General features: G+C 42.4%; 1 protein-coding gene across 1 annotated transcript in view; it reads left to right on the top strand.

Annotated features, from left to right (window-relative positions):
- Window positions 1-14,215, top strand: part of CAT (catalase) — a 52,215-nt gene extending 38,000 nt beyond the window's left edge. The window contains exons 10-13 of the mRNA XM_007943264.2: window positions 4,596-4,726; window positions 10,948-11,055; window positions 13,741-13,824; window positions 14,150-14,215. Coding sequence (XP_007941455.1) covers window positions 4,596-4,726; window positions 10,948-11,055; window positions 13,741-13,824; window positions 14,150-14,215 — 389 coding nt within the window. The remainder of the gene's footprint in view (window positions 1-4,595; window positions 4,727-10,947; window positions 11,056-13,740; window positions 13,825-14,149) is intronic.
- The last annotated feature ends 351 nt before the right edge of the window (window positions 14,216-14,566 follow it).

Raw genomic sequence — 14,566 nt, 5'->3', positions numbered from 1 at the left:
TGGCAGCTTGCTAGCTTTTAAGATCCCAGTCGCTACTCGCCAAAGTAGGAGGTGGAACAATGTTTTATATAGTATGTTATGCCAATTGAGCTTGATGTCTAGGGGTTAAGTTTTAAAGCCTCCTCAGAAAAGTTCCTTAAATCATTAGGACCTAGCCCCCTGGAAGCACAAAAGCCAAGAATTCATGTCTTTTGTTTCTCTTTGCAATTCTAATCCAGCCTTGAAGGAGCAAGTCTGGTTTGAACTTGGGAAGGGAGTGAGCAGGCAGGGGTTCAAGGTATAAGATAGATGGAGTAAATAAAGAGATTCTCCCTCACAACCGTTTTTGCTCAATGCATGAAATTGAATTCATGTAAATTAACTGGTGAGATGGGACTCTACTGTTTTTTGTAGCTCGTTTACCAAGTTTATGAATTTATTTTGTTGCCATGTACGCACAGCCAGCCTCTATTTCTAATTACTCATTTGCCAAACAGAAAGCTTGGTTAATGTTTTTCTCTTTTAATAATCCACAGCTTAATAGAGGTCTTAGCTTGCTTTCTTGATTTCCATCTTCAGGGTACATGTGTTTCAGTAATAGGCTGCTTACATTTATCCCTTGAGGAATTTCACTGATGATTTATATTTATAACCATAGCCATATTCAAACAAAGTTTATTTTTCTATAACAATAATACATGTGACGTAAAGGAAATTTGGAAAATAGAAGGGAAAAAAGAGAAGGGAGAAGAAAAACCTGCATATAGCCCCAACACCCAAAGGCCATGACTGTTCATTTTGCTGTATCTTGCCAGTCTTTTCTGTGAATATTTTTATACGCTTAAGGTCACTCTAATGAGCTCTGGTAGCATAGTGGTTAAGTGCTTGGCTGCTACCTGAAAGGTCGGTGGTTTGAACCTACGAGCCGCTCCACAGCAGGAAGATGTGGTAGTGAGTGCCTATAAAGATTAGTTGGAAACTCTGTGAGTTCTACTCTGTCCTGTAGGGTCACTATTTGTCAGAATCAGCTAATGGCAATGAGATCACTTTATGTGTATGATTTTGAATTTTGCTTTTGTCACCATTATCATTAAGCCTTCTCCTTGTAGTTAAGACATTGGCCTGCTTAGTCAGTGTATTAGGGTGGTTGCAGTATTTCTGCTTTCTGAGGTTTATAGACGCATGGGGTGTATAACTGCTCAAAGCGATCAAGCCTTCCTGTATCTGCTGTCTGGATTTTATTTTCACTTTTTATTCTTCTGTTCTTTTTTTCATTCATAGTCATCAGTCTCTTTGTTTTTGAAGCTGACTAAGCAAAGAGGTTCATACATATTTTGGAAGCTCATTAATAAGTCCTTGCTCAGTCCTTGTTTACCGTTATAGGGGTATATGTGTGGGAAAACGACCTAGTGAGGTATTTTGGCACACTCTGCCTACTTTTAAAAGTAGAGCATTTGGACTGTGCTCTTGAAGCTCAGTGAAAGAGCTTAATCGTTTTAGCTGTCAGTGACTTTAAAGAAAATGCCCAGTGATTTTAAAGGAAAAATAAAAAAGAAATTTTTATTTCATTAAATTTTATTGCAAGAAACACATACCAGTTCAACAATTTCTAAAATTACGATTTAGTGACGTTGATCATGGCCTTCGAGTTGTGCAGCCATTCTTACCCTCCTTTGCTGAGTTGTCCCTCCCCCATTAACATGAACTCCCTGCCCTCTAAGCTTCCTACCTAATCTTTCTGGTTGCTGTTGTCAGTTTGATCCCCTATAGATCTTAAAATATCATATTGCTCAAGGCAGACCTTTTGTACTAGTTAAGCTAAACTTATTATTTGATTTTAAGAAGACTTCAGGGAATATTTTTGGTTTGAGGTTTAAAGACTGTCTCAGGCAATATTTTCAGGGGTTCATTTAGCCTTCATGTTTCCAGAAAGTCTAAAATCCATGAGAATTTGAAATTCTGTTCTTCATTTCCCCTCTTTTGATCAGGATTCTTCTATGGAATCTTTGATCAAAATGTTCAGTAATCGTAGCCAGGCACTATCCATTTCTTATCATCTCATGGCAAAGGAGGCCATCATTCATGGAGGCGATTAACCACACATTCCATATCCTGCTCCTGTTCCTGGCTCTACTTCCTCTCCCCAAGAGCAGAGCCAAATTGGTGTGCCTTGGATAGCTACTTGCAAGCTTTTAAGACTCCACTAGGAGGTAGGACAGACTAAACACATTGTTAGGCCAAGTACCTGGGATGTCTCATGAAACCATCGTCTTAAATGCCCAAATCAAAGAACCAAACCCATGAGATGTTTGGTTATATACATATATGTATATATGTATATATATATATATATATGCAGCCTCAGCAGATACTCTTTTTTTTTCTTTACACTGTTATAAATATATCACACAACTTTTACCAATTTAACTGTTTACAGGTGTACAACTTATTGACAGCAATTACAGTAACAGAGTGTGCAACCCTACCCCTTAATCAATGTGCTTTTTCTATCACCATCAACCCCCTTTTTCCTCGCCTTCCTATCGTTGGTAACCACTAATAAACTTTGGTTTCTGTACATTTGTCTTTTCTTTTGCCCTATTGTGATTGGCTTATTTCACCATAATGTCTTCAAGCATACTGTATGTACTGTATTTACATATATACATACATACTGTATGTAGCGTGTAAAGACTTCATTTCTCCTACTGGCTGAGTAGTATTCCATTGTATGTATACGTTGTTGTTGTTATGTGCCGTCGAGTTGGACCCGACTCATAGCGACCCTCCTTGTGTTTCCGAGGCAGTATCACTACGGAAGTAGGTTGCCCCATCTTCCTTCCGAGGAGTGCCTGGTGGGTTTGAACTGCCAGCCTTCTGGTTAGCAGTCAAATGCCTTAGGCACTATGCTACCAGAGCTCCTTTGTATGTATATACCACGTTTTATTTATCATTCATCTGTTGTGGGCATTTAGGTTGTTTCCACAGTTTGGCGATCGTGAATAGTGCCGTGATGAACATTGGTGTCCAGGTTCCTTTTTGAGTCTCTGCTTTCAGGTCTCTTGGCTGTATACCTAGGGGAGGAATTGCTGGGTCACATGGTAGTCTATTTTAGTTTGTTGAGGAACCCCCACGCTGTTTTCCAGAGTGGCTGGCTGTACCATTGTGACATTCCCACCACCATTTGTTATTCTATTTCATTTTTTAAAAATCTTAGCCATCCTAGTGAGAGTGCAATGGTCTGATTGTGGTTTTGGTTTGCATCTCTCTGATGACTAATCATGCTAAGTATCTTTTCATGTGTTTGGTGGCTGTTTGAATGCCCTCTTTGGTGAAATCTCTATTCAAGTCCTTAGCTCACATAATTGGGTTGTCTTTTTGTTGTTAAAATTATTGAAATTTCATATATATTTTGGTTTTAAATTCTTGACAGATACAAGGTTTCCAAAGGTATTCTCCCAATCAGTAGCTTATCTTTCCACTTTTTTGCTTGATCTTTTGATGGACAAGTTTGTAATTTTTATGAGGCTCCATTGGTTTATTTTGTCTTTTGAAGTTGGTGCTTTTAGAGAATCCAGTGTTAAAAGCCAGACCCGCCAGCACTGCCTCCGCTTGTTCTGTTAAGAGTTTTATGGTTTAATTCGCTCACTTAGGTCCTTAAGCCATTTTGAATTACGTTTTTGTGCATGGTGGCAGGCTCCCATTTTGAGTAAAGGTCAAAGCTTATGTGGAAATAGAATGTATAGAACACTGTGTTGCCTGGGTTATTGGAACATTTTGCTTTCCATGTGGATGTGCCTGTTGAACTACCTTAATAATCAGGTTCCCTAACAGTACAGTGACCTCCCTCCCATACCACATACTTGGTGCCTTCAGATTCACATGATATGTAGGTACCTCTTGATTATCCACTTGTGGATGGATGATTTCTTCTGGCACAGAGCTTAGTGAAGTTCCACCCTAGACCAGTTTGCGTAAACCACTTAATATGTTTCTAGGCCACTCCTTCTGGTTAGGCAGTGTGGGTGCAGATATATGACACTAATACTGTTACCAGGCTAAACAGTATATAGTTAGGAAAACAAATACGGCAGAATTTTAAAAAACTATAATTTATTCCAGAAATCCTAATAAGTGTTTTGATTGTATTTGTCACTATTTTATTAGCCCAGATAAATGAGAAGCAGACAGAGTAGAAGTACTAAATTCAGAAACTTCCTTCTTGATTTCTCTGTGGTGGTGGTTAGTTGCTTTTGAGTTGGTTCTAGCTCATGGCTCCATGTGTGCCATGTAGGGATGCTCTGTAGGGTTTTCAAGGCCGTGACCTTTGGAAGCTGATGCCAGGCCAGTCTTTGGAGGCACCTCTGGGTGGGTGGGTTTGAACCACCAACGTCTTGGCTGGTAGGTGAGTGCTTAACCATATGCACTGCCCAGGGACGTTTGTGTCTATGTGTATGATGTGTGTGTGTGTGTGTATTTTATATGTTTATTTATACATACATGTCGTACGTGTGTATGTGATTGCCACTTGTGTTGATTTCTTATTGCACTGAGTGATTGTAGACTTGCTTCACTTCTGGTCTCCCTGAGTGAATCTGTGTGTTCTTCCTGTACAGGTGGTGCTCCCAATTACTACCCCAACAGCTTCAGTGCTCCAGAACAACAGCATTCTGCTCTGCAGCACAGCACGTGGTGTTCTGGCGATGTGCAGCGTTTCAACAGTGCTGACGAGGACAACGTCACTCAGGTAACATTCAAATAATTTTGCCTTTATGGGGTTTGTTGTTGTTGTTGTTATGTGCCGTCGAGTCAGACCTGACTCATAGCAACCCCTCCTTGGGTTTCTGAGGCAGTATCACTATGGAAGTAGATTGCCCAACCTTCCTTCCGAGGAGTGGTTGGTGGGTTTGAACTGCCAGCCTTCTGGTTAGCAGTCAAGTGCCTTAGGCACTACACTACCAGAGCTGGGTTTATACTGGGTTAAACCAACTCGTACAACTCTGCAGTCCTGGCTGTGGTAGACTAATGTGTATCAGACCTGCCTTCTCATGCACACCAGTAAAAAACTAGGTAGCATTTGAAAAGCATCTGTTGGAAGGCTTTGGAGTGCTAACAAAGTCACAAGGAGTTGAGAGGTCTGTATCTCAGACACAAATGAAGTGCAGAGGGGTGAGCTTGATGTTTGGTGCCCTTTCCTCGTGATGCATTTATCAATTTTAAGCACTGGCCAAGATGCTGAGCAGAGTGTGTGGCAGCTTTATGGCTTTGGAGGGAGAAATAGAATGGGAGTTCAGGATCTGCTAAGGAGGATAGTCTCTAGTTACCAACCAGGGCCTTCATTTGGAATCCCTGAAGAGCCATGTCCAAGAATAAGGGCAAACTTGAAATAAATTTGCCCTCACAAAAATTGAAACACAGTTTTAACTCAATCTCAGATTGGGTTAAGATGATATCCCTCTATCCCAACTGCCTGTCCGAAACAAACACGTATTTTTTGGAGGAAAAAAGAGCCTCATGTTATCTCTATAACATTTCATATACAAATGGCCAGCATTTTATAATAAATTACCAAGCCTGTGTAATAGCTGGAGCTGTGTGTCATCTTGGCTGGACCACAATTCTGTGTGGTTTAAGCAATTGTGATGTGGGTTGTTCCCATGATGGGATCAGATGTATATGTTTTGAGCAGCCAATCCCTTGAAAGGGAGTTTCCCTGGGAATGTGGCCTGCTCCCAGTATATTTACGGACATTCTGGGAAAAGAGACATGCTTCTGTGGGTCGGGATCCTTTTGTGCTGCCTACAACTGTCCATGAGTGAACAATCCACCATTGGGCCTGGAGATCTTGGATTCATCATTCATTGGAGTCAACAGCTGTTACTGTCTGACAACCTTGAGCTCTTCAGCCCCTGCAGCTGTGTGAGTCGGGAAAAGCCTCCAGCTTGACATTTGATCCAAGAACTTGGGACTTGCCAACTTCTATAAGTGTGTGAGCCATTTTTCTCCTAAGATAAATTTCTCTCTCTCTCTCTCTCTCTCTCTAAGCTTCACTGGTTTTGCTTCTCTGGAGAACCCAGCCTAACACAGCATACGTAGCATATAAGACCTAATGACTGAAAACCAAGACAGGTTAAAAGGAAACAAAAAAACCCCTGACATTAGAAATAGACCTATTAGGGATCCCAGTAATGGAGTTGTCTGATGCAGGCTTTAAAATAGCTATGATTCATAGATTTAAGAAAATAGATGATAACTTGAATAGTTTAGTAAAAGAAATTGATAAAAAAAAAAAGAATTGAATGGACATACTAAATTGAAAAATGTAACAGCTGAAATTGAGAACTCGGTAGAAAGAGACCCTGGGTGTTGGAAGCGTTTAATGTTTCAGCTGCTAAACAGAAGGTTGGCAGTTCGAGTATACCCAGAGTGCCTTGGAAGAGAGGCCTGGGAATCTGCTTCTGAAGAATCAATCATTGAAAACCCAATAGAGCACAGTTCTTTTCTGACATGTGGGGTCTTTGTGAGCTGGAGTGACAACTGGTAGATGAATTTAAAAGGAGGATTAAATACATCTAGAAAGAGGAATAGTGGATCGGAAGATCAATGGTAGATATTATCAAGATCAACTCATGGAGAGGAAAAAAAACCCAACTTCTCATAGGAGACATTATTAAAAGATTGAAAAGGCAAGCCACTGATTGGGAGAGTATATTTCTAATACATTTAATTAACAAAAGACTCATGTACAGGATATACTCCTGTGAAGCAGTAATAAACAGACAACTGAATAGAAAAATAGGCAAAAGACTTGAATTGACACTTCATCAAAGAGGATATCTGAATGGCTGAAGAACACATGGAAAGGTGCTTTACCTTGTAGCCACCAGGGAAATGCAAAATAAAACCACCAGAATAGCTAGAATTAAAAATACTGACCATACCATGTGAGAATGAAGAACAAGTCTCATGAGAATCAGTTGATTCAGCTGTTTTGCAAAACTGCTTGCCAGTATCTCTTAAAGTTGAACATCTGCATGTTCTCTGACCTAGCAAGTCCACTCTTAAGTATGAAGAGTTGAGTTTGTGTGTCAACTTGGCTGGGCCTGGTTGAGTGGCTGGGCAGCTGGATGTAGTATTCCCCATAATGAGACTGGTAATCAACTCCATGGTGGAATCTACTGTGAGCAGCTGGGTAGCTGCCTTTGGGTATGTGGTCTGTTTCCCCGTGTATAAGCAGCAGCTTTGGCCATGGTCTCCAGCTTATGGCACACTTGAACCCTGCATTTAGTCATGTTGTTGTTCACCAACCTGCCATGCTCTGCCAATCCTGGGACTTTAAATGGACTTGAATCAGTGGCCTGCCATGTGGTTGGGTAACATCGGGACTGTGCCATTTTATTGTTGACCTTGGGCTTGTTAGCTTCAGCAGCCAGTAGCTGCCTGAGTGAAGAGATGCCTCTAGCTTCAGTGGGCCAGCAGCAAGAGGCAGAGCTGAAGCCCGAGGTTGAGGGGTTTTCATACAGCCCCTAGAGCCTGGCACTTGCAACTCAGACTTCTAGCCTCCCGAACTGTAAGAGAATAAACTCCTGTTTGTTCAAGCCATCTCATTTGTGGTATATTCTTGTCAGAGTGGCACTAGGGAACCAGAACAGAACCCAACAGAAATGTGTGCATACTGCGCACCAGAACACACATGTAGAACAGTTCATAATGTCAGTAAAAACTAGAAACTAGCCAAATATTGCCCCCAAGTCCCTTAACCACAGGATGGATAAATAATTAGTAGTATGTTTGCATAATGCAGAGTAATGAATATTAATAAACTATTGTAACAAGCAGCAACATGGATGAATCTCAAACAACATTGAGCAAAGAAGCCAGACACATGAATATAGACAGTACAATTCAGTTTATGTCAGTTTCTAAAAAGGCAAAACACATTTATGATATTAGAACTGAAAAAAAAATTATCTTGCATATGGAGAGAAGGAGTAGGGAGTAGAAGGGGGTGTGGTGATAGGGAGGATTTCTGGGGTGTGAGTTTAAAAGTTCGGAGCTGATAAAGTGGTGCAGAAGCCTTATCTGGCTAATAGAAGAAAACAACTGTCCCATTTGGGGTGTCCGTGCTCTTCTGCAGTGAGTGACTGAGCTCTACATAGCCAGGTGAGACAGGCATAAAAATAAACAAGTCAGATCACTGCGGAGACTTCTTTGGGGTCAAAGTCCTAAACTGCCTGTTACCTGACAGTGGTGAGTGCAGCAGTTAGGGTTGCATATTACAGTCAGTTTTCATTATTTGCAGGAGTTATGTTCTGTGTGGTTGTGCAAACACTGAATAGTAAATACTGAACCAGTGCTTCTAGGGGAAATCCCGGGTTAGGTTCCTGCGAGTCTCTGGTCATGACATTTTTGTCAAACGGTCAACACATAACCTGTTTATAAGGCGCTCTGGTGGTGTAGTGGATAAGGCATCTGGCTGCTAACCAGAAGGGGCCAGCAGTTCAAACCCAATAGCCGCTTCGTGGAAGAGAGATGGGATAGTCTATTTCCATAAAGGTTAATAGCCTCAGAAACCTAGTGGGGGCCGCTGTGGGTCAGAATAGATTTGATGGCAGTGAGTTTGGTTTTTGGTTTTGGTTTAACCTTGTTTTATGTGTTTGTGTTTAAAGGCACCATATTTAATATGTGCTCATTAATATGCATTCATTAACATTGAACTCATGGCCAACAGCACTGTAACTCATGGCCAAACAAATTTCTCCATAAAGAGAATATGAACATAATTTCACCATAAAGCACAAACTCTTTTTGCATGTAGAAACACTGGACTGCACTTGAGTCCTTGGTTGACCATTTTCAACAGTGACATCACCAACAAAAAACACAAAAATGAGAAAAATGTGGCACTAAACAGACTGCAAAAGGACATGTAAATATGAGAGCTGGAACAAGAAGACAGAATATTCCCTTGTTCCACCACATCTGGGAACATGTGCATTGGACAGCTCACATTTTTGCTGCTTTGCACATGTTTCCAAATGACTGAAAGCGTGGCAAGTATTGATTTTGCAGTGACAAGTACATTTTAATGAGCAGGCGAATTCGCAAATACAGAATCTGAGAATCATGAGCGTCGCTGTATTTACATTGTAAATGTAATGTAAATGTAAATATACTGCAGGTTGAAATAAGTACACTGTTTATCTTCGTGTATGTATACGTATTTCTTTTACCTCTTAAGAACTGTAGATTATCCAAATCTCTGGAAGAGCAAGTATTTATTTCATAAGGGTTTTATTTGGTGTTGTGTTGGTAAATATTAACAAGCCCTTGGAAGGAAATCTCTGATTTATGATTTTTTTGTTGATTTTCCTGGTGGAAATATTCCCCTAGGGTTGATTTCCAGATACTAACATGATGCCATTGAATCTGGAGTTGGGAAGTGACGCTCAGTAGCACACTAGTATTTGTAGCTGCAGATGCAGTCACAAATAACCTCAAGAACACAGGAATATGTAGTAATTGGGTGGGATACCTTTTGAGTACTTACTACCTTTGTGTTATAATTTACTTACATGTTTATGAGGAGCTCTGGTGATTCAGTGGGTAAGGCATTTGGCTGCTAACTAGAAGGTCAGCTGTTCAAACCCACCAGTTGCTCTGTGGGAGGAAGATGAGACAATCTACTTCCGTAAAGATTTACAGCCTTGGAAACCTTATTGGGTCACTATGAGTTGGAATTGACTTGATGGCAGTCAGTTTTTGTGGCATAAGTTCATGTAATTAATTTTTATTCATATAATTAATGTTTGTATAACTCATGGCTGTGTTTAATAATTGGCTCGTGAAATTCCCGAACATTTGACAGCTCTCGGGAGCCGGTACAAGCTGGCTTCAGCACACCACTGGAATGGCAGGACCAAATTCCTTTCACACCAGCATGGTAGGCTGAGATGATGCAGGAGGCCTGCCTTCTACTTCTAACGCAGAGGTGTTGGACTAAAACAGTGCTTTCTGTAATGTAGCTGAGTTCAAAACCAAGACAGTCAGTCTCCATATCCGAGAAATGAAAAAGGAATCACAGTGGTGGGTGAACATTGAAGGTGCACATCTCATGGGGATAACCAGATGTGATTTATGCTTTATTAGGGTTTTATGCCTCCAGGCATTTGGGGTGTTGAGGCCACAGGCTTCAGATACGGCAGAGAGCTGGAACCGGGCTTTTGGCGTAGAGGTGAGAACCAGGAAAGGGCATCCGGTTGGACAAACTGCCTACCAGGCTGAGAGTGCAGCTTGGAAGCCTGAGGACCTCAGGGAAGCAATCAGTCCTGGGAAAAGGAGCCTCTGCCGTGCTGTGCTCAGGTGGTGGGGTTTTTAATGGTAGGCTATACTGCCACCCAGTGGCACCATGGAAGAAAGGCCTGGCGACCCACTTCTGTAAAGATAATAGGCAAGAAAACCCCATGGACCTCGGCTCTAATGTGTGACACGTGGAGTTCCAATGAGTCAGGTTTTATTCTGCCTTCTACTTGTAATGAATTTATAAAAACAAAAAAACTCAATGCCATTGAGTGAGATCTGACTCATAGCCACCCCTCCTAGGGTTTCTGAGGTGATATCTCTACGGAAGTAGATAGCCCAGCCTTCCCTCCGAGGAGTGGGTGGTGTGTTTGAACCGCCAGCCTTCTGATTAGCAGTCAAATGCCCTAGGTAGCAGTATCTAAAAGGGACATTATCAAAAAGCAGTTACCAGCTATTATCAACGACTGGATTCTTCTTGTTTTGCTTAAAACTAATAGTGAGGAACTGAAATAACACAAATAGCATTTTCATCTATAATTTTAAATTATTTTTAAATTTGAAAAGGTTTTGATCATTTATTCCAAATGTGGCATGTTCAGTGAGTATTGTTTTGTTTGTGGTAAACTGATTATTCCGTTCTCTGCACTCCGTGCCCTCAATTAACAGGTGCGAGCATTCTATACAAAAGTGCTGAATGAAGAGCAGAGGAAACGCCTGTGTGAGAACATTGCGGGCCATCTGAAAGACGCACAACTCTTCATCCAGAGGAAAGCGGTGAGGGATTCTTTATAAGCTAAAGGGCGACATCTGCTGGCAGGAGAAGGTAGTGCAGATGGGTGGGAGACTCCTTACTAGGAAGCGGCACTTCTGTTTTACTTGAGAGTCTCTGGGTTGTGCAAACAGTTAAGTGCTTGGCTAGGTTCGGTGGGTGGTTTGAATCTACCCAGAGGCTCCTTGGCAGAAAGGCGTGAAGGTGTGCTTCCAAAAGAGCACAGGCATAAAAGCCTGTGAAGCGCAGTTCTACTGAAATACACGGGGTCGCCATAAATCAGGGTCAACTCGGAGGCAGTTGGTTATGGGCCCTTAACAAAAATAGCAGTATTTCCCCAATCAGCCTCTGATTATATCCTCTCCATGTTTTATACAGTATGGCATATGCATTGATCCTTAGCTCTGTCCAATGTGTAATGATTTAGTTGACTGCAGGGTACATTCTCTCCTATGTGGTTTCATTTGAAACACAGCTAAATTCTGTCCAAGACAGTAAATGCCCAACATCAGAATATGGGTCCTATCACAATTCTGCTTAAACTTTAAGTGATGAGAACGAACATTTTTATAGTTTGAAGCCTGTCTTAAAGGCTTGAAGTCATGACTCCTGGCCCGCCTTCCGAAGCAAACAAGGAACTTGCAGGTTATGGGGGCAAGAACAGAGCTGCCTTCAAAAGTCAGGCCGACCTTTGAGCTGAGGTGCCTGGATATTTCTCATGGCAGTTCATGGAGCTGTGTGAAGCCTTTTTGCTTCTGATTCCTTGACCTCCCACAGGATGAGCTTCTTACAAATCTAGGAAACGCCACTATTTCGCTGTCCTTTGATTCCTGTTTCCCTGTTCAAAGGGGCAGTCGCGTTGTCTGCCATCTGAGATATGCTTAAGGGCTTGGGGATGAGTACCAGCGGTCTGAGTGCTCTCTGTAGCAGTGACCTACGCCTTTAACTGGCTTTCACATGGTGGATGTGGGTGTAAGAAGAAGAATCTTTTCAAAGAAGGGCTGCTTATGCACCGGAAGACAGCTCAGGGGGCAGGAGGACATGGAGGGATGGACACAGGGAAGAGGGAATTATTGGGAGGAAGTGGGAGGGGAGCTGTTTATTGACCACATAAATTGTGATCAATGTCATGAGACAAAGTGTATGTGAACTGCTGTATGGAAAGTGACTTTGCTCTGTAAATCTTCACTCAAATCACAATTAAAAAAAAAAAAAGGAAAAAGAATCTTTTCATCTTCATTGGGACTCTTTACTTACTGCTTTCTCCAGCAGCGTGCTCTGTGAAATAGGTGGTGGTGGTGGTGGTGCTAGCTGCCAGCAAGTCAGCTCCCAACTCGTGGCGATCACATGCACAGTGGAATCAGATGCTGCCGGTCCTGAGCCGTCCCCTTGATGGGTTGTGGACTGTATTATTGGGATCCGTAAGGTTTTCAGTGGCTCAGTTTTACAAGCAGATCAGCATCTTAGTCTGGAAACTGCTGAAACCTGTGCAGCATTGTAGTAGTTAAGGTTATGTGTTAACTTGGCTAAGCCTGATCTTGAGTGGCTGGGCAGCTGGCTATAGTTATTCCCCATGATGAGACTGATAATCAGCTCCAGGGTGGAATCTAATGTGAACAGCTGAGTAGCTGCCTTAGAAATGTGGTTGCTGCCAGTGTATGAGAAGAAACTTTGAGAAAGATCTAGAGCTTCTTGGCGCATTGGAATCCTGCATTTGCCCAAGTCATCAGAGAGTGGCCTGCCATGTTGTCTGCTGATCTTTGGACTGTTTCTGGACTTGAACTAGTGTCCTGCCGTGTTGCTCAATAATCTTGGGATTGTGCCATTTTACTTGTCAACCTTGAATTTGTCAGCCTTGGCAGCCAGCAGCTGCCTGAGTGGAGAGAGACCTCTAGCTCCAGTGGGCTGGGAGCAAGAGGCAGAGCTGAAGCCCAGGGTTGAGGGGCCTTCACCCAACCCTTAGAGCTGGCATTTTGAACTCAGACTTTAGCCTCCTAAACTGTAAGAGAAAATCCTTGTTTGTGAAAAGCACCCGTTTGTGGTATTTCTGTTAGAGCAGCACTAGAGAACCAAAACAAGCATTGTAGCACCACGCGGGCCACCACTGACAGACAGATGGGGGCTGCGCATGAAGTACATTTGTTGGGGTTCTAATGCGGGTCTCTTGCACAGAAGGCAAGAATTCCACCTCTGAACCACCAGCACCCCTCATTGTGAGATACGTAGGGCAGGCCTTATCTCATGTTACTGATGAGAATGACAGAGCAGCCTGTAAGTAGCAGAACGGGCCTCAGACCTTCAGTATTGTTTCATGTCTAGCTTCATCTGGGTCTGTCATGCTCGCCTCCTGCTGTCCGCGTGGCCTCAGACCCTGCCTGGAATTCCTGTTGGCAGATGTGCTGTGTGTTGCCCAGCAGGTGCTGACATCTCTGTGGACTTCACTTTAAATTCTGGCAGTGCCCAGGCCCATTTCTTAATGCTCATCACTAACGTGTTGAGAACTTACTCTGAGGTCAGCTCTTTCCCTGGACCCAGGTCTTACTCCAGGGCCCGTGTTGTCCAACGCTATCTGGTGACACCTCGTGCTGAAACTTCTTCCTCCGTTAAGTATACTCTGTGAAATAGAGATGCTGAGGAGTGGCATAGGATGGGCTTGGGGTGATGTTTACCTTTGTTCTCATTGGTTTCAGGTCAAGAACTTCAGTGATGTCCACCCTGACTATGGGGCCCGCATCCAGGCGCTGTTGGACAAATACAATGCTGAGAAGCCTAAGGTGAGCCCAGAGCTGGCAGGCCACAGCAGAACTGTGTGTGCCCTGGGCTACACGAGGCACCGTTTCTTTCCTTTGAGCATTATTCTCCTCGGGGCCTTTATCTGCAGCTTCTAGATGGCTTCAGCAGCTATGCAGAAACTCATTTTATTAATAAAAACTTACATGGAAAACACACACTCATCATTTTAGCTCTGGACCATGTAACACAGTTAAAGATGAATGAATTCTGAATTATATTTTCATTTGTGCACAAATTAAACCTAAATACCAAATTGCTGCTGCCAAGTGCGTTAACTAACCTGCTGGTCTTGCTCTTTTAAAACAGAATGCAGTCCACACCTTTATGCAGCATGGGTCTCACTTGGCGGCGAGGGAGAAGGCTAACCTGTGAGGGTCTGGGGACTGGACCTGTGCCAAGGAGCTCTCTCCATCCAAGCAAAGCATGACACTCACATGTGCAACATTCTCATCACTGGAAAGAAGATTCTCCTGTGCTAGATGTGCCACTGCAAGCTAATGTCTTTAAAATGCTAGTCTGGGGTTCTGTAGCAAGTAACCTAATAATAGCTTTTAATACTTAATAACTTTTAATAATTTCCTCTAGGTAAACTTGGGGAGAATGGAAGTTAATAGTCATTTAAAACATATATTTGCTTTTGATAGTAAGGTGGATTATTCATTTTAAATGACTTGAAAGAAAGTTTCTAGCAGAAATACGATTTTATTTGCTAAGAGAAAAAAA

The sequence above is a fragment of the Orycteropus afer genome, unplaced genomic scaffold, assembly GCF_000298275.1.
Source record: "Orycteropus afer afer isolate SDZICR_OR568_19922 unplaced genomic scaffold, OryAfe1.0 scaffold00103, whole genome shotgun sequence".
Lineage (NCBI taxonomy): Eukaryota > Metazoa > Chordata > Mammalia > Tubulidentata > Orycteropodidae > Orycteropus > Orycteropus afer.
This window is presented reverse-complemented; position numbering and strand designations above follow the sequence as displayed.